Genomic DNA, 25823 nt, shown 5'->3' on the forward strand with positions numbered 1-25823 from the left:
CCAGAGGCAGGAACAGAGGCCTGAGATGGAGCAATAGAGCGGTCGAGGCCGATGGAGAGAGACAGACAAGGGCGGGGGCGCAGAGGAGGGAGGAGGGCTGGGAAGGAGGCCACCAGCGCTAATATAAACCAGTTAGAAAAACAGGAGGAGAGGCCAGTCCTCAAGGCCAGCCAGGCAGGGCTTGTTTATCCAGAATGAAAGGCCCGTGAGGAGCTGGGGGTGGGGTGCGGAGACAAGTCCTGATTCCAGTTTGGAAGGGGGGCTCCGCCTCCCAGGGTCTGGATCCTGCTGAGGAAGTGGGTCCCTTAGGCTGGGGGTGGGGCGTCCTCACAGCCCTATGTCCTCCCAGTGGGTCCTACCTGTTGTCAACCCTCATTCCCTCTTGCTGCAGTAGCAGCAGCCTCCTCCCCTTGCCTGGAGCCCAGGAGTCCGGCCGGGCTGGGCTCCTTACTTGTCTGAGGACTTGGGGACCAGGGCAGGGTTCAAGGGTGAGACTCCAGCCCGCCAGGGCCTGGGGCCTGTGACCATAATTCAGTCCAAATGGGCAGTCCAAAAATGCACTGTGGGTTTTTGTGGTAGTTTGGTGGATTTTTTTTCTTTTGTTTTTTTTTTTTTTGAGGTTTGCTTAACTAGAAAGAGTGGGTTTGATACACAGTGCGTGCTCTGTTATTTCACATTTGTTTACGTGACTTTGTAAGTTTTCCCAGAGCTTCAAATTTGTGCCTTCTGTTGGGAAGGCCCCCATACCCCCTTTCATTCCCTCCCCTCTGGGAGGGGTGGGGGGGGCCCTGGCAGCACCGTGCCTGGGTCTGGGTGACGTTTCTGCTCCGGATGGTGGGCAGATGGGGTGGGGGCCCCAGGACAGGGGTCCCCCGGCCCTCCGCTCAGCTCTCGGGGGCCTCCCCCCCATCCCCCTGCTGGCTGAAGATGACTGATGAACAGCGGTGCCCACCGTGCTCCCCGGGAGGGGCCCCCCTACCTCCCAGGGCCCGTGCGACTCTTACGCCCGCCTCACAGTTGAGGAAATGCAGCCCCCGGAGGCGAAGGGCCACCGCAGGGCCGACGGGAAGACCCGGGGGTCTGGCAGCCTGGGGTCTTTGGGGCCGGGCCCAGGATGCCTTTCTGCTCTCCTGCAGTGGGGGGTGCCTTGGCCAGTGTTCCCTCGCAGAGGTGCTGGTGAGGAGATGCTCCCCCTAGAACCCCAGACCTGCAGTGGCCCCAGAAGGGCTCCGTAGGGATGTCACAGACACCCACAAGGCATCTGGGGCCATACCCTCAGGCCCCCCCTGCCCCTTCTGGGCTGGGCTACTGCCACCTTCTCCAGGACCCAAGCCAGAGTGACTCCCCTCACCCTTGGGAACACAGTGGCCAAGGCCTGACACCTCCCACCAGGCCGGCCAAGGACCAAGGACCGGGGGGAAGGCGGGGAGGCCAAGGGGCTGGGCAGGAGCGGAGGGGGCGGTCTGCTCCGTGATGTCACAGCGGGTGCTGGGGAGGGGGAGGGGGAGGGGGCCGGGCTGTTTTTCTGGAGAGTTAGAGCCTGAGTGAGACAAAGCGCCGGCGGGCCAGGCGGGCCAGGCAGGCGCCATGGAGCTGCGGGCCCGGGTCCTGCTCTGGAAACTTGTGCTTCTGCAGAGTGAGTTCGTGTGTGGGGGCGGGGTCGGGGTCGGGGGGGGGCAGGAGCCGCCGGTGGTCTGAGCCCGAGCCCAGGGTTGGGGGGTGCCTCAGCTGGGAAGGGGGGGGTCTGGGGGCCTCCGAGGGAGCTGCTCCTTGGGAACACAGTGGCCAAGGCCTGACACCTCCCACCAGGCCGGCCAAGGACCAAGGACCGGGGGGAAGGCGGGGAGGCCAAGGGGCTGGGCAGGAGCGGAGGGGGCGGTCTGCTCCGTGATGTCACAGCGGGTGCTGGGGAGGGGGAGGGGGAGGGGGCCGGGCTGTTTTTCTGGAGAGTTAGAGCCTGAGTGAGACAAAGCGCCGGCGGGCCAGGCGGGCCAGGCAGGCGCCATGGAGCTGCGGGCCCGGGTCCTGCTCTGGAAACTTGTGCTTCTGCAGAGTGAGTTCGTGTGTGGGGGCGGGGTCGGGGTCGGGGGGGGGCAGGAGCCGCCGGTGGTCTGAGCCCGAGCCCAGGGTTGGGGGGTGCCTCAGCTGGGAAGGGGTGGGTCTGGGGGCCTCAGAGGGAGCTGCTCACCACGAGAAGGCCCCCAGGACGTGGAGCTGGTGAGGCCTCACGTCAGGTCCCACAGAACTTCCCCTCACTGGACGCTGGAGATGGGCCGGGCAGGGAGGGAGGCCAAGGCGGGGGCTCCTCCTGGGGTCCCTGGCGCCCCCCACTTCTCTGGGACGCCGCTCAGGCCTGTGCTTCTCTGTTGTCAGGAGGGGAGCGGGTGGGGGACTGAGGGGGGCTCGCAGGGTCTGCTCCCAGGCCCCTGAGCTCACCCCCCCACCCCACCCCACCCCTGCCGGCTGGCCTGCTGACCGGCACATTCCTCCATCCGGCTGGGCACCCGGCCACATCTCTGGAGCAGGAATTTGGTGTGTGGGGTGGCAGATGGCGGGGTCACTCCCCACTTCCAGCCTTCGCACGCTTCAGACCTCTGCCCTTCAGGAAGGCCGAGGGGGCTCCTGGGTGGGGCGCCAGCCGTCTGAGTACCCTGGAGGGCATCTGCAGCATGGCCCCCGGGCAGGTGCCACGCGGGATATGCACGTGCAGAAGCCCCCGCAAACCAGCCGAGGCGTCAGGCGCTGGTGCACTTGTGGCCTTGCTGCCGTGATGGTTAGGGTGGCCCCCATTCCTGAATGTGGCACTTGGTGACAGGCACACATCCAGAGCTGGCCTGGCCCCACCACTCACCGGCAGCCTGGGCAGGTGGCCATGAGGATTAAGCGGGGGCCTGGGAGAGGTGGGGGGAAGGAGACCCCCGCCTCTGCCCTCCTGGCTTCTCTGGATTTACCCCCACCTGTTAAGAGGGTGTCATTAGCACCCACCTCAGCGAGGACTATCGAAGGGGCCTAGGGAGCCAAGTGGGGGCCGGTTCGGGTGGGTGACCCCTCCCCAGTATGACTCTTGCTTCCTCTCCTTCCAGGCTCTTCTGTCCTTCTGTCCTCAGGTTAGTGACCACCCTCCCCTGGGAACCCTTGCTAGCCCCACCCTGTACCTGTCCCCTTGGGTCTCACCCCTCCCGCGGTCACTTCCCCTCTCCACCAGGGCCAGCCGGGCCCGCGACCCCGGGCAGCTCCGTGGTGTCCGAGTCTGCAGTGAGCTGGGCAGCCGGCGCCCGGGCTGTGCTGCGCTGTCAGAGCCCGCGCATGGTGTGGACGCAAGACCGGCTGCACGACCGCCAGCGCGTGGTCCACTGGGACCTCAGCGGCGGCCCGGCCGGCGGCCCCGCGCGCCGACTCGTGGACATGTACTCGGCGGGCGAGCAGCGCGTGTACGAGCCGCGCGACAGCGGCCGCCTGCTGCTGACCCCCTCCGCCTTCCAGGACGGCAACTTCTCGCTGCTCATCCGCGGTACGGCCCGAGGGACCGAGCCGGGGCGGGGCTGTGGGGGCGCGGGCGAGGCCGCGGAGCTCATCGCTGGGTTCCCCCTGTGCGTAGCGGTGGAGGACACAGACGAGGGGCTGTACACCTGTAACCTGCACCACCATTATTGCCACCTCTACGAGAGCCTGGCCGTGCGCCTCGAGGTCACCGACGACCGTGAGTGTGCCCCCCCCCTCCTGTGCGCTCCCACCCCTGCCCCGCTCCCTCCAGGCCCCCTCCCGGCCCGGGGTCCCTGACCGGCCTCGCTCCCCCAGCCCGGGCCGCCGGTGCGCACTGGGACGGCGAGAAGGAGGTGCTGGCGGTGGAGCGCGGCGCGCCCGCGTTGCTGACGTGCGTAAACCGCGCGCACGTGTGGACCGACCGGCACCTGGAGGAGGCGCAGCAGGTGGTGCACTGGGACCGGCAGCCGCCTGGGGTGCCGCACGACCGCGCGGACCGCCTGCTCGACCTGTACGCGTCGGGCGAGCGCCGCGCCTACGGGCCGCCCTTCCTGCGGGAGCGCGTGGCGGTGGGGGCGGACGCCTTCGCGCGCGGCGACTTCTCGCTGCGCATCGACCCGCTGGAGCCGGCAGACGAGGGCACCTACTCCTGCCACCTGCACCACCACTACTGCGGCCTGCACGAGCGCCGCGTCTTCCACCTGAAGGTCACCGAGCCCGCCGCCCGGCCGCCCCCGCGGGACTCGCCGGGCAACGGCTCCAGCCACAGCGGCGCGCCCGGCCCAGGTGCAGGAGGCACGTCTGCGGCCCCCTCCGGCCCCAAATCAGGGACTCCAGCGTTGCGGGGGGAGGGCCCCGCGGGCTGAGGCCGGCCCGGCTCGGCGCGCTGCGCGCTCCCTGACGCGGTCCCGCCCGGTCCCCGCAGACCCCACGCTGGCGCGCGGCCGAAGCGTCATCAACGTCATCGTCCCCGAGGGCCGGGCCCACTTCTTCCAGCAGCTGGGCTACGTGCTGGCCACCCTGCTGCTCTTCCTGCTGCTGCTGGTCACCGTCATCCTGGCCACCCGACAGCGCCGCCGCGGAAGTGAGCGCGGGCGGCGGGGGGCGCGGGGCTCGGGGCTCGCGACGCCAGGCTGAGGCCAGCACTAGGGAGCCTTTCCCGGCCGGAGGCGGAACCTGGGGCGCAGTGGCCCGAGCAGAGGGCCCCGCGAGCCTCGTTGCCTGGGCTGCGAGGGTTCCTCTGGGCTGGTGGGGCTGGGGAAGGGGGAGGCTGCCCCCAACACGACTCTCCCTCCCCAGGCTATGAGTACTCCGACAAGAAGTCCAAGTCCAAGGGGTGAGTGCCCCTTCCGGCTCTCCCGGGGACCAGGCAGACCTGCCCACCGCTCTAATCTCCCACCACCCTCCCACTTCCAGGAAGGACGTGAACATGGTGGAGTTTGCTGTGGCTGCCGGGGACCACGCTCTTTACAGGAGGGAGGACATCCGACTAGGTGAGGGAGACCAAAGGGGCAGACTGTGGCTCCCAGGCCTGGGGTGAGGGAGGCACGTCTCTGAGGCCTCACCCTGCTGTCTCCCTGCACCAGGTTACAAAAACAACCTCCTGAAGGAGAGGGTTGAGCTGTCCCACAGCCCCCTGCCTGCCAAGAGCATCGACTTGGACAAAGGTGAGCTGAGGTGCGGGGGGAGACCCCTGCCCATCTCAGAGCCGGGCTGTACCCCTTCCCACCCACTCAGAGCCCCGAGACGCCAGCCAGCCGTGCGGGCAGGAGCCCCCTGCCACCTCCGTGCTCCAGAAGTCCCTGGGCAGTCCTGATGGTAGTCTGCCCTGTTTCCCCGCAGCAGGGGGCAGAGGGCAGACAACCGCCTGTCCCCTTGGCTTCCAGAGTTCAGGAAGGAGTACTGCAAATAAGGCGACCCCGGGCTCCTGGCTGGGCCAGCAGCTCTGCCAGCTCTTCTCTGTCCACCTCAGAAGACCCTTCCTGACCCCCATGCAGCTCGCCTGGCCCCCCTTCCAGCGGCTGGTCCCGCTGTCCTGGAACCTGGCCTGGACTGGTGCAGGGTGAGGCTGCCTCCAGACCCCCCTTGGGGGCCACCTGATCCTCACGCGCGATCGTGGGCTCCTTAGGGCTCTGCCGGCACTGCAGGCGGGCCCCTTCAGCGGCCCTTGACTGGTACTCTTCCCTCCTTGCACGGCCAAGACCCCGCTGAGGTTCACCAGTCTCTCAGGCTAGGCTGGCCTCTGCCCACTGGGGGCTGGGGGCCCCACCTCTGCAGGGAGAGGGGCGTGAGGGGGCTCAGTGGGGATTCTCGGAGCTGGGGTCAGCCTCAGGCCTGGCACTCCCACCCCTTCCTTGCCCCGTCCTTGGGGGAGCCGCCTGCCAGCTCCCCTCAACGGCACCCCGAGTTACGCTGCCAGGCTGTCTTGGGCTCTGCGTGGTAACCCGAGGACCGTGCACTCCAGGCCCGGGGCTAGTGTCCCTCTGCGCTGCGTCCGGCCTCCTGGGGCCCCCTCTCTGCTTTCCACCCTGCTTCAGCCCTGTTTCCAGCAAGCTGCCTTGACAGTCACTAGGCTCCGTGTGACTTCTGACCCTGACTCCCTTCCCTCGGCCCCTCCTTGGGATGGAGTCCAGGGGTGAGGCCTCATTTGACTCCGTTTTGGCTGAGGACAGGAGTGGGGGTGAAGATGGTTTTAGAGTGGCCAGCGCTGCCACTCCTGACACCCCACATTTGCTCATCCTGGGGAATTGCTATCATCTCAATAAAGACCACATCTGATTTTAGGCTTGGCCCCAGCTATGCCTCTACAGCTCCCCTCCATCTCCCCGGGGGGCAGAGTCTGGCCCTTGGGGACCCCCAAGTGTTCTCCTTCATCTGAAGTCCCACTGTCATCACCCATTCTTTTGGGTGGAAAGTCTGGGTCTGGGTGTCCCGAGAAGGGCAGCATCAGAGCTGATTGTGTGCACTTACTCCTGGTTGTGAAGCAGTTTCAGATCCTCTTCTGAGGGTTTATTGGACGTGAGGGAGAGGAGCATGTTGATGGACGTGAGGACAGAGGGCAAACTGTTATTAGTTCAGTCCTCTGAGAAGAGAAGCAGATGCCAGGATGGGCTCAATGAGTGAGGAAAAAGGGGGAGGAAGCAGGTAGCTGGAGAGCCCTCAGAGGGGTGCCAGCAGGACAGGAGGGGGCGGGAAGGGAGCTGTGGTAGGAAGAAGCCTGTTTCTCCAACCCTGACCCCATCCTCCAAGGCCCTCAGGGACAGCAGGGGGCAGGAGGGGCGACTGTCACCCTAAGTTGGAAAACCCAGAGCGATGGGCTGAGATCACGACCTGCTGAATGAGGAAGCACAAGCCACCCACACGGTGGGGGGGGGGGGGTGTCCACAGGTGGCTCCCTCCGCATCCGAGCTCTCACCTGGGGGAGGTGAAAACCCCGACGTCGTTTTGATGAAGGCCCATTTTCAAGCCCTCACACAAAGAAATAGAGTCGTGAAATGTGTTCCTTACAGATCCTGGGGTGTGTGTGTGTGTGTGCTGGGTGGGGGTGTGTGCTCGGGGAGCCAGGGGAAGGGCAGTCCTCCATCTGGGTCACCAGTGAGCAGGAGACGGACAGCAGGGTAGCAAGCACCTAGAACTTGTAAGGTGGTTGCAGCAGCAGTCACTGACTTTCACGGCCTCAGCTCTGAGTGGTTATTTTAAAAGGTGCCCAGGAAAAGCAAGGCAGGAACTTGTGCTGGGAATCCTGAGCTTGGGTCCTCATCTAAATGTCCAGGTTCTGGATGTGAGGATTGTCATACAGTAAAATACCTGGGCAATAACTCAAAATAGCTGCTTTCTCATCACACCCCCACAAGGACCCCACAGTGGCAAAGGCAGGGAGGGAGGCTGGGGCACGGAGCTGTGACTCCCCCTAGCCCAGTGACCCCCGGTCCCACAGTGGCCACATGCCACTGGACAAGGCCCTTCCTGTCAGGGCTCAGGTTCTGGCCACAGACTCAGGCCCCTTGCAGGGCCCCAGCCCGACCACATCAGCATCAGTCCCGGGATTGGCCTCTGGCTACCAGCCTCTGTCCTGTGACTTGGGCTGAGGGTCAGGTGGTCAGGTGGGAGAGAGGTTCAGGGGCAGGAGTGCAGCTGAGGCATCAGAGCCCCTGCATCTGTGTGACTGGCAGCCATTTGTGCCTGGCCTGGGGGATCTGGTCCCCTGGTGAGCTCTCAGGGTCTTCCTCCCTAACCCTGAACACCCAGAAGAGAGCCATGGTGGACCCTTCCTCTAAGGCAGTCCTGCCTGGGGAAACTGAGCCCCGAGGGGAGAAGGTCCAGGCTTGGCTGAGCGGGTGCCCACCTCAGAGCCCAGGGGAGTGGAGGTCAGGACCCCTGCCTGGGCTCACCTGGGGGTGGTCCCCAGCCTGGACTCAGGGACTTATGGCCATAGTCTGGCTCCTCCAGTCAGTGATGGACTAATGAGGTCTCTTCTTGTGCTGGCCCACTGCGTGAGGATGGTCGTGACCTGACAGATGGGAGAGTCCCAGCTCCAGCCAGCTTCAAGGTGGGGCGCTGGGGACGGGCCTCAGAGCAGCAAGTGCCGCCCACCGGCAAAACTCTCAGGCCGCATCCTAGGGCCTCTCCCTTCTCACTCTTGCCAGCGTGGGCCTCCTTCTAGTGGTCTCAAGTTTTCCTGCTTGGGTCGGGGAGGGAGAGCCGCTCTCCCCACTGGGCTGGACCCTTCACAGCCGGAGGGGCGCTGCTCCGCGTCTCCCTTGACCCCAGGCAGGAGGACCCCAGGCAGGTTCGATGGAGAGCGGCCGGGAAAAGAATCCCTACACCTGCTGCCAGAAACACCGTGCCCCTGCGTGCGCACAGCTGCCCGCGCCGACCCCGCTGTCGCCTGAGCACCACATACACGTGCTCACACTTGCATTCCCTCGTCCACGCGGGCACCGGCATTCACTTGGCCCGTGTTTCTCGGAGCCCCCGTGCGACCCGGCAGAGGGCGCGCCAGCTCGGAGCTGGCGCGGAGGCGCAATGTGACCGAGTGTCTTCGGCTCCGGCCCGGACACAATTCTCAGCTTCCCGCGGTGCCCCAGCAGCCCGCCGATGTGACCACGGGGCCTCCGGACTCTGAAGAGGAGGAGGACCGGAGCCTGGCCGCGCGGAACCCCTCCGAGGGCTCCAGGCCCGGTGCACAGCTTCCTGAAGGCCCCCACCCACCTCCTCCCCGCGGGGCGCGCCCCGGCCGCTCACGGGCCGAGAGCCGGACGCCGAGGGCTGCCGGCCTGTGCACGCGGCGGCCGCGGAACGCGCGCGCCGCGGGATCCGGGCCTGGACGCAGGCGGGGAGGCCCCGCCCTCACCGCGCCCGCGCGTGCGCAACCCCGCCCCCGCGCCGCGGGCAGCCCGGTGACGTCAGGCCCGTCGCTCTCTGGCGCCCCCCGCGGCCGCGCGCAGCAGGGCTCGCGGTCCCTTTAACGCGCGGCCCGAGGGGGCGGCGGCGGGGCGCACGGACGCGGCGGGCTTCGCGCCCTCCCTGCCTGCGTCCCGGGCCGGGGGCGCATGGGTGGCCGCGGGCGGCGGGGCAGCAGCCGGGGTGTGCGCGGGGCCGGGGCCGGGGCCGGCGCTGAGCCCGGCAGGGCGGGCGGGGCCGGAGCGGCCGGGCGGGGGCGCGGGGGCCTGGTCGCGGCTGGGCCGGGAGCGGCGCTCGGGCGGGGCGCGGGCCGGCGGCGGGGAGGCGCCCGCGTCCAAGGCCCGGGCCGGGCCTGAGCACCGCGCCATGGCGGAGACCAAGATCATCTATCACATGGACGAGGAGGAGACGCCGTACCTGGTCAAGCTGCCCGTGGCGCCCGAGCGCGTCACGCTGGCCGACTTCAAGAACGTGCTCAGCAACCGGCCCGTGCACGCCTACAAATTCTTTTTCAAGTCCATGGACCAGGACTTCGGGTCAGTGGGCCACAGGGCCTGTGCGCGGGCGCGCGTGTGGGCACCTGTCTGCGCCAGGCAGGGCAGATCCTGGGGCTGCGACCCGGGCGGTGCCTCCCCGTGCCTGCGCGCCCCGGTGCGGTGTGTCCCACCTGTCTGTGCCCTGAGCAGGGGACGCCTGGGCCCCTGACTGCCAACCCGGGAGCCTGAGAACTCTGGACGGTGGGCAGGCGAGGGTCCTGGCTTCTCCACCTGCCCTGGGTCCTGTCCTGAGTGTGCGTGACTTGTGTCCTGAGTGTGTGTGACTTGCAGTGGAGATCTGTAGTCCAGGTCGACCTCGAAAATACCACCTTGGCACCTGTCAGGCTCAGGGTCCTCTGCCTCCCTTATGTGGAGGGCAGATGCTTAGGGATGGCCTGGAGAGCTTGCGATTCATGGGCCTTGGGGTCAGAGGAGTGTCCGAGTGTTGGGGGGGGAGGGGTTGGCGTGGGGACAGGGTGCCGGCCACCCAGTGGGTTCCCTAGTTAGCATGGGGGAAATGAGGTGATCTGGGACAGGGGCACACATCTGTCTGCTGGGGTCTGCAGACGTTTCTGGAGGCTCAGGATAGCCTCCTCCTGACCCCCTTTTCCAAGGCCCTCGGGACAGGGCAGAGGTCAAGGGTCACTGGGCAACGTGGGGCTTTATTCCACCCAGCCCTACCTTGGGGTTGCTGGCCACAGGGCCTCTGTCCCTGCTGAGCCACATGGCACTTGGGTTCCTGGGAGCGGCCCAGGCCAACTGCTGACTCGGGGCAGCTTCTGTGTCAGCGTCCCCATGTCTGCCCTTAGTGGTGGCTGTCCTGGCCGTGGGGACTTCCCGCTTGTGCTGGGCTGGGCCTCTGGAACGGTGAGCGGTGAGCTGGAGGCTGGCTGTCCGCTTGAGGCCTGACCCGGCACAGCCACGGGTAACCTGAGTCCCCTGCTCAGCGGTGCTGGGGCGGGGGCGGGGTGGGGGGGCACCCAGAGGCCTCGTGCGCCGAGCAGGTGTGCCTGGGTGCCCTCAGGCAGCCCGTGTCCTTGTCTGTGGCTGCGTCTCGGGACTTTGACATTGAGGCCATTTCCTGGATTCTGTGGTTTGCATGGGCCCTGGGCAGGCCCAGGTCAGGTCAAGCTGAGGCCACTTTGTGGCTCTCAGGAAGGCCTGAGGGACATGTGGGCAGCTGGGCTCTCTCATGGCTCCCCAACACCAGGGAGAGGCAGAGAAGGGGGCATGTGCTCTTGGCAGCCCCCAGCCCTGCCGGGCTCATATTAGGAGCCACCCCAAGGCTGGGCTCCCCAGGGTAGGGCATTGATTTGGGGAGCCAGCCCTCGCTGGGTGATCTCCTACAGTCTCACTGCTCTGGGTCTGCTCTGCTTTGGCTGTAAGCACTGGGTATGTGAAAAGGGTGCTTTTGTTTTTAACTTAGTTTATTATTTCAACAAAAATTACTGAAGTCACACACGCTCTGTTACAAACCAAAGCCAGCAGGGAATGTGTGGCACAGTGTGTGCCCAGCCCCCTAGGTTGCTGCCCTTAGACCATGATCTGGGGTGCATCCTGAGGGCCCTGACCCTGGTCCTCCGTCTGGTAGCTGCAGAGCTGCAGAGACCCCTGCCCCCATCAAGGTGCACTCCCAGCAGAGTCTGGGCCTGCTGGAGGATTTGCAGGACCCATGGGTGCCCTGGCCTAGGAGGTCAGTGGGCAGGCAGATCTGGGTCTTGAAGCACAAGTAGGAGTTCTTCACGTTGTCTCAGCATGACTGGGATGCGGGAGGAGAGAACAAGACCGGGCTAGTAGACTGGGCTGGGACACAGGGAGGGATTGGGGTGACTCTGGAAGGCGCAATGGGCAGACAGAGCAGGGGAGGCTCACCTTATTCCCCGCCCCCCAGACCTCTGGTGTGTGGCCTGTTGGCCTCAGGGACCCTTGGAGAGGATCTGCCTCCTTCCTCCCCTCCCCTGAGGTCTACCTACAGAGCTCCAAGTTTTATTTATTCTGTAGAATCATTTACTCAGTGTAATAAATTTCCTCTGGGAGGGGCTGAATAGTCACTCACACTTTAGTATAAACGAGAGCTGGAGGCTCACCCTAGATACCTAGTGGATGTAGCTGGAGGTTGGGGAAAGTGGGGGCAGGTCCTGGCTGGGCTGGGGCAGCAGCCCCCTCATAAGAGGGGTGGCCTCAGATTGGGGACTGTGAGGGCACCTCGTGAGCCTGGGCTTCCTGGCCCAACCCCTCAGCCCACTGTGGGCTGGGCCCTGAGTTCCTGGGGCCTCTGTTCCTGGCCACGGCTGGCCAGGAAGGGAACCCCTTCCCTTACGAGTCTAAGGTGTGGCCACCGCCACGTGCTCTGGGCCGGGTCCCACTCCCCACGGGCATCTTTGGCCAAGTGGGTGGCAAGTCCTGCGCCCACCTCCCACTTTTCCCATGCAGGTCACAGGTTTTGTGTCCCAGCGAAGCTGGGGCGGGTCTCTGGGCTTGTGCTGGGCTGGCCTGGAGGCGCCGGGCATTGGGTTTGGTGAGCCGCAGTGCAGGGAGACGTCTGGGCCCAGCCTTTGGGCTGAGCGGCCGAGGGGGAGGGTGTCTGGCTCACAGGTTTCTGCTGCCAGGGCTGCCTTGCTGATTCCAGGGCTGCCTTGCCGATTCCAGGCCTGGCTGGACTTGGCAGTGACCCTGGCCCCTGCATCTCTGCGCCGGGAGCTCCGGTCTGTGGGGCCATCTGTCTGTGGGCCCTGGGGGGTGCAGTGGGGGGGCTGCGCTTGGCCTGGCGCAGGCTGCCCGAGCTCCCACTCTGTCCGCCATCTGGGGTCAGTGCCCCCAGTGGTGTTGGGAGAGTCTAGATGGGTCGCCCCCCCGGAGCTTGTGGCAGGGCTTGGAGGACTGGGATCCGCTCACCCTGAGGCCTGCAGAGCCTGAGCCTGGGCAGGAGGCAGTGAGGGGACAGAGGAAGGCTCTGTGGGAGCTGAGGACCCCGACCCATGGGGGAGCCCTGTGCCTCTGGGGACACAGTTGGGGCCATCCCACTGGGCTTCTGGGAGCCCAAGTGTCCCCCTGGGCCCCTGGCTCAGCTCCAAGGGCCCCGCCCTGAGCAGATTCCTCGGCGGGGCGAGTCTGCGGGGGCAGCGGGCGGGACTGGGCAGCCCAAGTTCTAGGGTAACTGGGATTTCGCTAGGAATTCTGAGGTTGTGGGCAAGATGCCGATGGGGGTGCCCCTGGGTGGCCACCACGAGGTTCAGCGTCTTCACTGACCACCGCTCCTGAGGTCTACTCTCAGACCCGGGAGGCCCGGCTCAGGAGGGAGCCTGCGGTCGTGTGGGGGTATTTCCCCAGGCTTGGCCGAGGCCTCCCCCAACCCCACCCCCGACCTTGTCCCTGTCCCTGGCCATCGCCGGGGGTGGGCAGCGTTGTGCCCCTGTGCCCTTTGTCCTGGGGGCTGGGGCACCTGCCCCTCCTTCCCTGCTGTCCCGGCCTAGCTGCCCCTCAGTGCCCCAACGCCCGGTGGAGGGCAGGATACTCCGTAGCGCAGGCTGCAGGGTGTGTGTTTTGCAGGCTGGAGAGGGCCGGGGAAGCAGGGCCTCTGGGCTCTGGGAGGGGCGTTGTGTGTGGGTGGGCTACACGGGGGCCTCAGGCAGCCCCGGGCAGCGGGTCACCTGGAGGCCCTGGCCGTGTGGGCGCTCAGGGTGCTCCTGGGCCCCCCGCCTGGGGTGTCCGCCTCTGGGGGAGCCAGGCAGGCCCCATGGTGTGAGTCAGAAAGGGCCGGGGCAGGGGGGCGGCGGGGGAGGCCGCCGGCCGGGCCACCTGGGCTGTGAAGTGGGAACCAGGTCCCGCCGGGGTCTCTGTTGCCGCAGTCGCTCAGAGATGGTGCTCGGGGCCTGCTGGGCCCCCGGGAGGGCTTGCTGCAGCCCCCTGTCTGTTGGCTGCGGCTGGCAGAACCCCAAGTGTCCCCAGGCCACCGCAGGTCTTCCTGGGGTGACAACCTTCTGTGTGGCCTCCTTGACTAAATTTTGGACTGGGTCTCGGCCTCCCCAGAGCTCAGCTCTGCCAGACTGTAATACGTGAGTGGGGGCCACAAACAGTGTCTGCTCCACACTGGGGAGAGGGGGGTCCTGAGAAATGACTCTTTCGGTCCCTTGTTCTGTCCACCTCATCTGCGCCTGTGTGGCTGGCCCTGGGGTGCCACACTGGCACAGAAGGGGGGGTCACCGAAGGACCCTGGCGGGGTGCCCCCTCGCTCCCAGGCTGGCCCGAGGCCTTGGGCCCTCTCCTGGTGGGCGGGGTGGGCTGGAGCCTTGCTCTCCGGGTGGGAGCGTCGTGTGCCACCTGCTGCCGCCGAGCACTAAGCCGAGTGGCGGTGTCTGGGCCACAAGGCCGCTTCCCGCCTGGTCTCCCAGCTCCTGTTTCTGCGCTGGGCCCAAGCCCAGGTGTAGGAACCTGCCATGCTGGGCAGGGCTGGCCTCCAGGGGGCGGGGCCTCGGGGCACCTCCTGCTGCAGGCCCTGCCCTGCCTGTGCTGCTCTCCGTGCCTCTGGGAGGCTGCAGTGTGGGACGAGTCTGGGCCACAGCACTGCCCGCCCTGCCCCGTGGCCCTTCCCCTGCTGCCTTCCTCACCCTTTTGAACCTGACACCTGGACCTCCCCAACCAGTTTCTGACCCCAGGGTCACTGGCCTCCTTCCCAGTTAGCATTGCCCTGGCCCTTGGCGACCTGCCTCTCCCACCCCACCCCAAGCCCACCTGACTGGGGGCAGCATTAAGGGATAGGCCAGGGCTAGCCGCTGGGCAGTGGGTATGGCTGGTGGGGCTCGCTGCCCTCCAGGGCCTGAGGCTTCTCTGTGGGCCCAGCTGGCCCTGAGCTTGGCTGCCCTTCCAGGTCTTGAGTTGGGCTGGTGCCGTGAGTGGGGGTCTGTTTCTGTCTCCCCGGCTGGGCCGATGGGCCAGGAGGGCGGTCGTCTGCCCTCGGAGTGTGTGCGTGTTGGTCTGTGTGTTGTGCCCTCTCGACCCGCCCGTATCTGTGGGGTCTGACTGCGCCCGCATCTGTGCTTTCTGCGCTGGGCCCAAGCCCAGGTGTAGGAACCTGCCATGCTGGGCAGGGCTGGCCTCCAGGGGGCGGGGCCTCGGGGCACCTCCTGCTGCAGGCCCTGCCCTGCCTGTGCTGCTCTCCGTGCCTCTGGGAGGCTGCAGTGTGGGACGAGTCTGGGCCACAGCACTGCCCGCCCTGCCCCGTGGCCCTTCCCCTGCTGCCTTCCTCACCCTTTTGAACCTGACACCTGGACCTCCCCAACCAGTTTCTGACCCCAGGGTCACTGGCCTCCTTCCCAGTTAGCATTGCCCTGGCCCTTGGCGACCTGCCTCTCCCACCCCACCCCAAGCCCACCTGACTGGGGGCAGCATTAAGGGATAGGCCAGGGCTAGCCGCTGGGCAGTGGGTATGGCTGGTGGGGCTCGCTGCCCTCCAGGGCCTGAGGCTTCTCTGTGGGCCCAGCTGGCCCTGAGCTTGGCTGCCCTTCCAGGTCTTGAGTTGGGCTGGTGCCGTGAGTGGGGGTCTGTTTCTGTCTCCCCGGCTGGGCCGATGGGCCAGGAGGGCGGTCGTCTGCCCTCGGAGTGTGTGCGTGTTGGTCTGTGTGTTGTGCCCTCTCGACCCGCCCGTACCTGTGGGGTCTGACTGCGCCCGCATCTGTGCTGAGGCCTGCTGTGAACCAGGCCCTGTTCTAGGCTGGCGGGGTGGGCTCTGCCCTCACCATCCACAGGCGGGCGGGGGGGGGGGCATAGAGGCGCAGAGCATGGCAGATACTCGCATTTTAGGGCCGTCCAGGCAGTGACTCTTGGTGCTGGGAATGTCTGGGCCCTCCTGGACGTGGGCCCCGGAAGGGGCCCTTGGAAGGATGGTAAAGGTTCCTGGGAAGGGAAGTGCCGGGTGGGGGCATCCGCACAGGCTGACATCTGGGCGTGTGGCCGGACGCCCCGTGTGGCCCGCACCCCAGACGAGCTGGGGGCCCTCCTCCAGAGCCCAGTGCTGGGAGCAGGCCCCACTGCAGTGGCCTCACAGCTGCGTCTGCCCTCAGGGTTGTGAAGGAGGAGATCTCCGACGATAATGCTAGGCTGCCCTGCTTCAACGGCCGCGTGGTCTCCTGGGTGAGTCCACGGGATGCTGGCAGAGGGCCCTGGGCTGGTGGGAGTGGAGGAGGCTGGTCACCTGTGCGCCTGTGCCCTGCCAAGGGTCGCCTGGAAGCCGGTCCCTGAGCCCTGTTCTCCTCCGCAGCTGGTCCTGGCTGAGGGCACACACTCGGATGCAGGGTCTCAGGGCACTGACGGCCATGCAGACCTGCCCCCGCCTCTCGAGCGGACAGGCGGCATCGGGGACTCCCGGCCCCCCTCCTTCCAGTAAGGGCTCTGAGGGGTGGTGCTGAGCCCAGTGGTTCTGAGGGGCCTGCGTCTTGCCAGGCCTGTTAGGGGTGGGGAGGGGCAGCTGAGCAGGGACCCACGGTCAGTAGGCGCTGGTCAGCAGAGGAGGGGCGGGCGGAGAGGCCTGGAGTGGGCCGGCGGGTGGATGGGGGCCCCTGCTGGAATCGGGGTCCCACCAGACGAGGGCAGCAGAGGAGCTGAGAGGGCGTTAGAGGCGTGAGTGGCCCGGCCGCCCCAGCCCAGCCCCCCTCGTCGGCACAGCCCGAACGTGGCCGGCAGCCGAGACGGGATGGACAACGAGACCGGCACGGAGTCCCTGGTCAGCCACCGGCGGGAGCGAGCCCGACGCCGGAACCGCGAGGAGGGTAACGAGGCCACACCCTTGACCTCCCCGGGACCCCATGGGCACCCCAAGCCCCTGCTGACCCCCAGGTACTGCCCTGTCCAGCGGGGGTCCCTTGGCAGAGGTTCCAGGACCCTAGTGGCCACCCCCCCAGCAACCCAGCGGTCACCCTGACAGCTCCCAGGTCAACAGGTGCTCGAGGCTGCAGGGCTGCCCGTGACCTCCAGGGGACCCCACGGCCAGCCCCCCTCCCTGCTGCCCCCACAGCCACCCGGACCAACGGGCACCCGAGGGGTGACCGGCGGCGGGACCTGGGGCTGCCCCCCGACAGCGCGTCCACCGTGCTGAGCAGTGAACTTGAGTCCAGCAGCTTCATCGACTCGGAGGAGGACGAAAACACCAGCCGGTGGGCGAGGGCGGGGGTGCGAGGCGGGGCGGGGCGTGTGCGCAGGCGCACGCGCGTGTGTCCCTGTGCATGTGCGTGTGGGCAGGGGGCCCTGCTGGTGGCTCACTGTCTTGCGGGGGCGGCTCTCCCCAGGTCTGGCCCCGCCCCGGCCGCTCCGGCCTCAGTTTCCTCAGCTGCGTGGGGGAGGGGGTGGCCAGGCCCTGACTCTGCGCCAACCCCCCCCTTCCCCACCCCACCCGCCCCCCACCCCCGACCCCGCCAGGCTGAGCAGCTCCACGGAGCAGAGCACCTCCTCCCGGCTCATCCGGAAGCACAAGCGCCGGCGGCGGAAGCAGCGCCTGCGGCAGACAGACCGGGTAGGTGTGGAGGCCCGAGCGGGCGGGTGGGTCCCAGCCTCGGTCCCACCCGCAGCCCCTCACCTGGCGCCGCCCCGCAGGCCTCCTCCTTCAGCAGCATCACGGACTCCACCATGTCCCTGAATATCGTCACCGTCACGCTCAACATGGGTGAGGCCTCGGCAGGGCAGGTCCCTGGGCCGGCACGGGGTCCTTGGCTGGGGGGCACCTGCTCACCCCACCTCTGTGCAGAGAGGCACCACTTCCTGGGCATCAGCATCGTGGGCCAGAGCAACGACCGGGGCGACGGCGGCATCTACATCGGCTCCATCATGAAGGGCGGCGCCGTGGCCGCCGACGGCCGCATCGAGCCGGGTGACATGCTGCTGCAGGTGCGGGGCCGGGGGAGCCGCCGGGGGGCCGGGGGGCCGGCACCCGCAGCCACCGCGCTGACCCCTCGCCCCCAGGTGAACGACGTCAACTTTGAGAACATGAGCAACGACGACGCGGTGCGGGTCCTGCGGGAGATCGTGTCCCAGACAGGGTGAGGCGCGGGGCGGGCGGGCGGGGCGGGGGCTTAGGGGTCCCCCCCGGGGCCTCGCCGTGTGACCCGCCCTCCCCGCAGGCCCATCAGTCTCACTGTGGCCAAGTGCTGGGACCCGACGCCCCGGAGCTACTTCACCATCCCGAGGGGTGAGTGACCCCACGGGGCCAGCGGGGCAGGGGCGGGGGGTGCCCAGCACAGTCTGAAGATCCTCTCTCCTCTGCGCCCCTGTGCTCTGCTCTCTCTCCCGCCGTCCGTCCGTCCGTCTGTTGCCGCGTGGTGGCTGCCCAGCTGACCCCGTTCGGCCCATCGACCCGGCCGCCTGGCTGTCGCACACGGCGGCGCTGACCGGAGCCCTGCCCCGCTACGGTACGAGCCCCTGCTCCAGCGCCATCACGCGCACCAGCTCCTCCTCACTAACCAGCTCGGTGCCCGGCGCTCCGCGTAAGTGGCGGCTCACGAGACCAGGGAACTGAGGCCCCAGGCGAGGGCCTGGCCGCGGTGCCCACCCGGCATGGCCGCACCCGAGTCCCGTGCCAGGCTCGAGAGTTTGCGCTGCTGCCAGGCCCGCGTGGTCAGATGCGGCGCCGACTGGGCTCCGCCCTCCTCCCAGCTTCTGTTCACGCGGTGGAGGTGGAAGATGCCTGGAGGGGCCCAGCCAGCGCAGGGGTCTGCGTTCTTTCGGGGCGGGGCGGGGAGGGGCGGCTGTCTGCGCTGGGGCCCTCATCCTGCTTTCCTGCCACTAACATGACTAATAGCTCCGAGCTCGCGGGGGAGGGGGTTGAAGAGGCCCGATCTCCGCCCGTGGGGCTCTGGTCTGCAGGGCCGGGGGGCCTCGTCCTGGTTGGACCCCAGATTCTGATGAAGCGCCTGCAGGGTAGGAGACGAAGGTCCAGCCCCCGCCCACCCCTGTGTGCCGGCTCCCTGACCCTACGGGGCTGTCAAGCAGTGGGGCTGGACCCCCCAGTCACTGGGCCAGCAGGGCCTGGCCTCTGACGGGGTGCAGCAGGTGGGGCCTGGGGTCCGTTCTGACCCCCGCCCCGTCTGTCAGCCACTCGGGCTGAGGAGGAGGCCGTGCCTTGCAGAGCTAGAGGAGGTGCCGCTGACGGTGAAGAGTGACATGGGCGCTGTCGTCCGGGTCATGCAGCTGCCGGACTCAGGCCTGGAGATCCGCGACCGCATGTGGCTCAAGATCACCATCGCCAACGCCGTCATCGGTGAGGGTCCCGTGGCCAGCAGAGGGGGCGGGGACGGGGCGGCCCGGGGCCCCTGCCTGACGGCCGCCTGCCGCACCAGGGGCGGACGTGGTGGACTGGCTGTACACGCACCTGGAGGGCTTCCGTGAGCGGCGGGAGGCGCGCAAGTACGCCAGCAGCATGCTGAAGCGCGGCTTCCTGCGGCACACGGTGAACAAGATCACCTTCTCCGAGCAGTGCTACTACGTCTTCGGGGACCTGTGCAGCAGTGAGTAGGGGCTGCGGGGCGGGGTCCCCAGAGGGCCCGCCCACCCCCCTCACCCCGCCCTCACCCCGCCCTCACCCCCCACTCCCCCTCCGCAGATTTCGCGGCCCTGAACCTCAACAGCGGCTCCAGCGGGGCCTCGGATCAGGACACGCTGGCCCCGCTGCCCCACCCGGCCGCCCCCTGGCCCCTGGGGCAGGGCTACCCCTACCAGTACCCGGGGCCCCCGCCCTGCTTCCCGCCCGCGTACCAGGACCCTGGTTTCGGCTACGGCAGCGGCAGCGCTGGCAGTCAGCAGAGCGAAGGTGAGGGCCTCCGCCCGGCCGCCACACCTTCCCCACCGCCTGGCTTTGCCCTGTGTGCCGGCTCCCCCACCCTGTGCGCTCCCGTCCGCTCTGTGCTTGGGCCCTGGGTGGCTCCTTCTAGAAGGGGCGAGTGGTCGAAGGGAGCCAGGGAGAAGAACCCGGAGGCTTCAGGGGTTGCGTGTGGGGGCCGGTGCTCCAGCCGTGGCAGAGGCCGGAGGTGGTGTGGGAAGGATGGGGGCGTTGGGGTGTGGTGGCCCGGGTAGGGGAGCAGCACGGGGACCCCAGGACACGGTGGAGGAGAGACCTCCACCTTCTACCTGCAGCTGGAGGTGACAGCATCGTAGACGGCCCAGCCCGATGCTGGGACGTGTGGCGCAGCTGAGCGGGAAGCTTGGGGTGTCCCTGAGGAGGGGACGTCTTGGAAGTGTCCCGAGGCTTAGTGGGGTTAGTGAGGCCCGTGGGCCCATGCCCCCAGTGTCCGGGGAGAGGTCTGGTGGCTGGCCCGGTGGACCCAGACAGGGACGGAGAGACAGGAGAGTGGATCGGAGGGTAGCGGTGTCCAAGGGGAAGCCGTGTTGGGCACCTGTGGACCCTGGACAGGCCCAGCCGGCGGGGTCACGCCCTGGTAGCAGGGTGTGGGTGCCCAGCCGGGCCTGCTGTGTAACTCATCTATCCCTTGCTTTGTGCTGGGCAAGCCTTAGACTGAAGGACTAGCGGAACGGACCCTCGGGGCCGGTAAGCCAGGGTCCTGCCCGGCGTCCCTCCCGGCACGTCCCCAGCCAGTGGGCGTCTTCAGGTTCCCGACACTTCCTGAGCCCAGGAGGGGCTGAGCCGAGTGGCCAGCCAGGGCTCCAGGGTCAGATGAAAGGCGGGTCTTGGGTGGGGAGCCCAAGATGGCTGGCAGGTGCGCCGAGCGCACACGGCCTCCTCTGGGCCTCAGTTTCTCAGCTGCAAGACCAGGCCCTCGGTTCAGGCACTGGGGTGAGGAGTGGGGGCATTGAGCTGGCCCCAGTGTCCCTGCCTGTCTGCCACTTCCCCCCCCCCCGCGCCCCCCGCCCCCGGCCTGCCGCAGCTGCTCCTGCTTCCCTGGGTGGGGCCGGCCCAGCCCTCGTGTGTGCATGGCTCCCCCCCACCACCTGCACCCCGGCTCAGGACCACCAGCTTCTGCCCCTGGTTGTCCTCGCGATGGCCGGCCATCTTGGAAGAGGCAAGGCCTGGCACTGACCGCCCCATTCCTCTCCCCCCTTCTTGACCCCAGGAAGCAAAAGCAGTGGGTCCACCCGGAGCGCTGGCGGGAGCAGCCGTCGGGCCCTGGGGCGCGAGAAGGAGAGCCGGTCGGCTGGAGCTGGGGGCAGTGGCAGCGAGTCGGACCACACAGTGCCAAGCGGGGTGGGCAGCGGCGGCTGGCGGGAGCGTCCTGCTAGCCAGCTCAGCCGTGGCAGCAGCCCGCGCAGCCAGGCCTCGGCCGCCGCCCCAGGACTCCCCCCGCTGCACCCCCTGACAAAGGCGTACTCGGTGGTGGGCGGGCCGCCTGGGGGGCCGCCTGTCCGGGAGCTGGCCGCTGTCCCCCCAGAGCTGACAGGCAGCCGCCAGTCCTTCCAGAAGGCCATGGGGAACCCCTGTGAGTTCTTTGTCGATATCATGTGACCAAGGGGAGAGTACGTCCAGCCTGGCCGTGGGGCAGCCAGTGGTCCTGCTGCCCCTGCAGGAGGGCGTTGCACCTGGAGCTTGTGTGGCCTTCGCGGCCTTCTGGGCCAGGCCAGCCTGTGCTTCGTGCCGTGGGGTCTGGGCCTGGCCAGAGTGGCAGCAGGCTAGAGGGGAGGGGCTGAGGGCAGCCCAGGCCACCGTAACCTGGATGGCAGCCCGTCCACTGCTGGCCAGAGCAGCTGAGTCTGTGCAGACCCTGGTGGGGGGCCTCCATCTCCCTGTGCTCAGGCAGGTCTGACCTGCCCCCCTTGGCGTGTGCCTCAGGGACCCGCACTCGCCCACAGTGCTGTGCACAGGGCCTCAGGTTAAGCTGAGAGGTGGCCGCTAGGCCTGGGCCCCCCTCTTCACCCGGTTCACAGGCCCCACCCCGCATCCTGCCCAGGCCGGGGTGGGGGGCCCTCTCGGGGGTAGGGTCCTAGCCCCGAGGCCTCTCTGTGGCTGCCCAGGGTAGGGATCTAATTTATTTATTTATTGCCTGGCCTGTGTGCTCCACGGGGTGGCGGCCAAATCAGCTGTCCCCCACTCCCAGCCACTGGAGCAGAGTTTCACGTGTTCCCCCTCCACCCCGCAGGGACACACGGTGTGTCTGAAGGTGTGCGGGAGGACGGTGAGGGGGAGATGGCAGGAGACGGAAGGTGATCCTGAGGGCGAGGGCCACAGATGCACACAGCTGCTGCCGGGGCGGGGTCTGGGGCAGAGGGCGTGGCCAGCTCGCCCCTCCCCGCCGTCCTGGGGTGGCCGCCCACCCGCGCACGCACACCGCTCCCTGCGTCCAGCGTCGCTGGCCTGCACACGTCTGCGCTGTAGATGCTGTGCGGAGCCGGAGCGTCGTCCAGATAGTTAATAGAGCTGCTTCTGTGTAAATGCTATTTTAAACACTAAAAAGCATTTAATTTTATGGGACCGACGTGTGACCTGTGTCTCTTTTTTCCCACTTTAGGAGATTGGGGTGCAGGGGCCGGGTCAGCTTCCCCAGGGTCTGGCCGAGAGCTGACCCAGGACTGGCTAGGTGCTGTCCTCTGGGCGCTAGCTCAGCGACAAGGCCCTGGCCGCAGCAGTCCCGGCGGGCGGTCTTCTGTCCGTGGTGCTGGCTCCTGGCTCTGGCGGGGGTCCTCCTTGCGGCGGGTGCTGGCCTTGGTGCTGACCCCCCACCCTGGCCGGGCTCTGTCCGCGGTGCTGGAGGGGACTGACCACATTCTACTGGCTCACTGGCCAGGGAGAGAGAAGGAAGCTGGGTGCCCCCTCCTTCCTGAGCGGGTCTCTGCCCTGCACTGGGGCCCACAGTCAGGCACACACCCCTGCAGAGGGGTTGAGAAAGCCCCACCCCACCCACCAACCTCCCACTCCTACGATGCTTGGACAGGATGCTGGGTGGGGGCCCCAGGCTGGGCCCAGCCAGGCAAGTGGTACCCAGCTTTGCCTTCACATGGTTTGGCTGGGGGCTTTCCTGAGCGCTCAGCCTGGGCTACGGGGGGCCCCGAGGAAGCCTCCATGGGCCTCTGTCTGGAACAGTGGCGCTGGGTCACCTGTGCAGGCCAGGGCTTGGCTGGGGCAGGGACAGAGCCTGACTCTCGGGCCCCAGGGGTTGAGATCCCACGGGGCTGAGGCCCCTTATGCACTCTGGAGGTCACTGTGGGGTCAAGGTCAGCAGAATGTAGGATTGGGGAGTCGCAGCGGAGTTGGGGCACAGTCTGCAGCTTGCTGCATAGGGACTTGGTCTGGGGGCACCTTGACTAGGTATGAGTTCACTGGGGTGAGGTCACTGGGTCAGGGGTCGCTTGTTTTTTCCCTGAGTCTCCTCCCCGCCCCCACTGCTGCCTCGCCTTCTGGCATCGCCAGGACCCCCTCCCAGGAAGAACTCGGGTGTTGAGGTCCGGCCGCCACAGCAGCAGGTAGCACTTAAGCAGGTGGGAGGTGCCCAGAATGCCCAGCACACAGAAGAGGATGGCGTCCATCGGCACGGCGGGCTGCGAGACCACGTGCACGTAGGCAAAGAGGGGGACGAGGGAGACCCAGGTGATGAAGTAGGCCAGCGTGGCAAAGGTCAGGCCGCGGGCGCCGTTGTAGCCCCCGGGCCGGCTCTACCGAGAAAGTGCCCAGGAAGCAGAGGAAAGCCAGCGTGGCATTGGTGGTATGCACCAGGCCGAAGCTGACCCAGGAGCGCACATGGCAGTGCACTAGCGCCTCCGTGGGCGGCACTTGCCAGCCTGTCGTCACCTCCGGCGGGAAGGTACCAGCCAGCACCCCACGGGCGGCTACAGAGCCGGTCGGCCCAGCTCGGCGGCAACTCTGACCGCACGAAGATCTCAGCCGCCTGCAGGAAGGGTGTGCTCCGGCAGCCGGTGGGCGGGAGGTGGTGCAGCGGCAGCTGGGCCAGGCAGCTGGCAGGGCTGGGCCGGCCGGGAAACAGGAGGACGCTGAGGCAGACGAGGCCCAGGCAGAGCAGGCCTGTGGCCCCCCCGAAGCCCGAACCACGGGCTGTGCCGGCGCCAGACGAAGAGTCCCAGGGCTGCCAGCGCCGGGCCCAGAGCTGGGCCCAGAGTAGAAGCAGCCCCAGGGACTCGGGCTGGCGGGGGAGGCGTCGGTGCTCCAGTCCGGGGACCCGTGGTCCTGGTCACACTTGCTGCAGAGGGCGGAGGGAGGAGAGGGGGGTGCTTGGGGCCATCGGCTTCCCCCAGCCTCGCCCCTGCCACGGCCTCTGGCCTCAGAGCCAACCTGTGCCCCCGACCTTGCGGGGACCCGCCCTCGCTCATGCGACAGCGTGGGAAGGCCCCCCGGAGGGCTCACCTGGGTGGCGCTGGTAGCTGCCAGCCTTGCAGTCGGCGCCGTCGTAACAGCAGGAGTGGAAGCCCTGCACATGGCGCACCTGGTCCTCCTTGCACTGCCACGAGCCCTGGGGCACAGGCTCCCGGCACGGGCCCCGGGGCTCAGGCTCTGCACGGCTGGCTGCAGCTGCCCGACCCCTGGGGGCAGCCCCGCTCCCTCAGGCAGGGCTGGCGCTCACCTGGTTTCCCCGCGTGTGCCAGCTCATCTGGGAGTGCCAGAGCTGCAGGCTGCCGTTGAAGGTGCCCATGGTGCGCGGGGTGGCGCCCGGTCCCGCCGTACACACAGCTTCATGCCACGATCCACGTCCACGTTCCCGCTGGCATCGAACCGCAGGTTCAGGTCGTGCGTGTTCTCCAGGAGCGGGGGGGGGGGGGGGGGGGGGGGGGGGCCCCCAGGGCTGGCGCTCACCTGGTTTCCCCGCGTGTGCCAGCTCATCTGGGAGTGCCAGAGCTGCAGGCTGCCGTTGAAGGTGCCCATGGTGCGCGGGGTGGCGCCCGGTCCCGCCGTACACACAGCTTCATGCCACGATCCACGTCCACGTTCCCGCTGGCATCGAACCGCAGGTTCAGGTCGTGCGTGTTCTCCAGGAGCGGGGGGGGGGGGGCGGGGAGCCCCCCCAGCCCAGACCTGCCCCCACCGCCCCTCCTCCCTGGGGACGCTGGTGGCACAGCTCCTGTGCCCTCACCTGCCAGGGCCGCATGGGCTCCGGCGCAGGGCAGCCCGAGGTGTCGCAGAGCAGCGTGTTGTGGAGCGCCTGGGCCACGCCGTACACGGCTGCGAAGGCCGCGAAGGTCTGGCGGTGCAGCAGCCCGTCGGGCACGTTCTCCAGGGTGATGCGGTCACACTGGGGGCAGCCCTGCGTCCAGCGAGGCGCAGTAGGCGGGGTCGGCGGCTAGGGCCAGGCGCGTCCGCACGTAGGACGGGAACTCGGGCATCTGGGCGCCCTGACACTGGACGCCGAGCACGGTGCCCACCCGGTCCGTGCCGGGCAGCGTCATGACCAGGTTTGAGGGCAGCCAGGCCTCGCTGGCCACCCACACCTTGGGCGAGAGCCTGTACTGGATGCTGTAGCTGAACACGGTGCGGGCAGCGCAGGCGGAGGAGGACACCTCACCACCGGCGCGCTGCTCCGGTTCACCCGGCGCAGCAGGCCCTGCACGGAGCCCCGCCGCGGGCTGCCGGCTCGGGGCAGCGGCACCCGGTCCTCGTGTGCGATGCAGGTGCCCTTGGCGTCGGCCAGGCCGGAGAAGAGGCTCAGGCCCTGCCGGCTGTACTCATCGTCGCCGCCCACGGCGGCCACCCAGTTCCAGTGCAGCTCCCGCAGCTGCTCCACCACGGCCGCCACCTGCACGCCGCCGCTGGGCACCGTGCGGAAGGACGGGAACGTCTCGCGGCTGCTCGGCCTGTCCGTGCTGGCGCCGTAGCTGACCTGCGGGCCCAAGGCAGCTCCTGACGCGGGGGCTCCCGAGGCAGGCGGGAGGGCGCACGTGGGACATGAGAAAGAAGCTGAAGAACTTGCCGGCGACCAGGGCGAGCTCGGACGAGTGGGGCCCGATGACGGCCAGCACGTGGGGCTGGTACTGCGTATAATCGCGGTAGGCGGCGACGCTGCGGCTGCCGGCCTTGGCCGTGGACACCAAGCTGGGCTTCACGGCGACCACGGGCTCCCGGCACGTGTCGAAGAGCTTGTTGATCTCCTCCGCGGCCATCATCGTGGCCAGCGCCCAGAGCAGCCCAGGGGACGAGAGCATCCTCAGCTGAGCCCAGGGAGGGACGAGCCCCCCAGCACGTAGTCCCCTTGCCGGCTGAGCTGCCGGGACAGGCAAAGCGGGGCCCCTGCCCTGACGCCCAGGACAGCCGCGAGGCCCCGGGGAGCCAGGCCTGGCATGGCGGGTAGCAGCTTCCAGCAGGGACAGCAAGTGGGCAGACCGACCGGGGCCCCAGATATGGGGAGTCGGGTCGGGGAGGGGCGAAGGGTGTGTTTAGCAAAGTGCTCGCCTGCCCTCACCTGCCAGCTCGGGGCCCTGGAGACGTCCTCCATCTCCTGGGCCCCAGAGATGTGCTCACGTTGGACT

General features: G+C 67.9%; 3 protein-coding genes across 8 annotated transcripts; 2 read left to right on the top strand and 1 right to left on the bottom strand.

Moving 5' to 3' along the window:
• The first annotated feature begins 1910 nt into the window (after positions 1-1910).
• Positions 1911-6266, top strand: MXRA8 (matrix remodeling associated 8). Of its 4 annotated transcripts, none has more exons than XM_024125726.3 (10): positions 1916-2053; positions 3084-3107; positions 3206-3511; positions 3599-3700; positions 3799-4278; positions 4409-4567; positions 4783-4819; positions 4900-4976; positions 5070-5150; positions 5326-6266. In XM_024125726.3, exons 1-10 carry the CDS (start codon positions 2005-2007, stop codon positions 5547-5549), a joined length of 1539 nt encoding a protein of 512 aa, XP_023981494.1. In that variant the 5' UTR covers positions 1916-2004; the 3' UTR covers positions 5550-6266. The 4 variants fall into 4 exon arrangements, with proteins under 4 accessions (XP_054939805.1, XP_023981494.1, XP_023981496.1 ...); XM_024125728.3 differs by having other exon boundaries at positions 3799-4269; XM_024125729.3 differs by having other exon boundaries at positions 5370-5509.
• A 2897-nt stretch (positions 6267-9163) lies between these two features.
• On the top strand, positions 9164-21825 carry DVL1 (dishevelled segment polarity protein 1). 3 transcript variants are annotated; one of them, XM_055083831.1, is made up of 15 exons: positions 9164-9422; positions 15482-15551; positions 15679-15800; positions 16083-16186; positions 16357-16570; positions 16833-16926; positions 17007-17076; positions 17158-17297; positions 17373-17449; positions 17531-17598; positions 17741-17893; positions 18535-18666; positions 18746-18913; positions 19009-19215; positions 20474-21825. In XM_055083831.1, the coding sequence occupies exons 1-15, from the start codon at positions 9253-9255 to the stop codon at positions 20860-20862; spliced, it is 2178 nt and encodes a 725-aa protein (XP_054939806.1). In that variant the 5' UTR covers positions 9164-9252; the 3' UTR covers positions 20863-21825. The 3 variants fall into 3 exon arrangements, with proteins under 3 accessions (XP_054939806.1, XP_023981203.1, XP_023981201.1); XM_024125435.3 differs by having other exon boundaries at positions 16432-16570; XM_024125433.3 differs by having other exon boundaries at positions 16432-16570; positions 17741-17818.
• A 4-nt stretch (positions 21826-21829) lies between these two features.
• TAS1R3 (taste 1 receptor member 3) lies at positions 21830-25821 on the bottom strand. The gene is given in 14 exon segments (XM_024125662.3): positions 21830-23004; positions 23006-23152; positions 23154-23364; positions 23367-23396; positions 23399-23472; positions 23474-23557; positions 23706-23848; positions 24157-24233; positions 24236-24339; positions 24435-24605; positions 24607-24859; positions 24862-25177; positions 25236-25525; positions 25528-25821. Coding segments are annotated over 14 exon segments (2499 nt in total). The 5' UTR covers positions 25790-25821; the 3' UTR covers positions 21830-22667.
• Between the last annotated feature and the right edge of the window lie 2 nt (positions 25822-25823).

This window comes from Physeter macrocephalus, chromosome 3, assembly GCF_002837175.3.
Source record: "Physeter macrocephalus isolate SW-GA chromosome 3, ASM283717v5, whole genome shotgun sequence".
NCBI lineage: Eukaryota > Metazoa > Chordata > Mammalia > Artiodactyla > Physeteridae > Physeter > Physeter macrocephalus.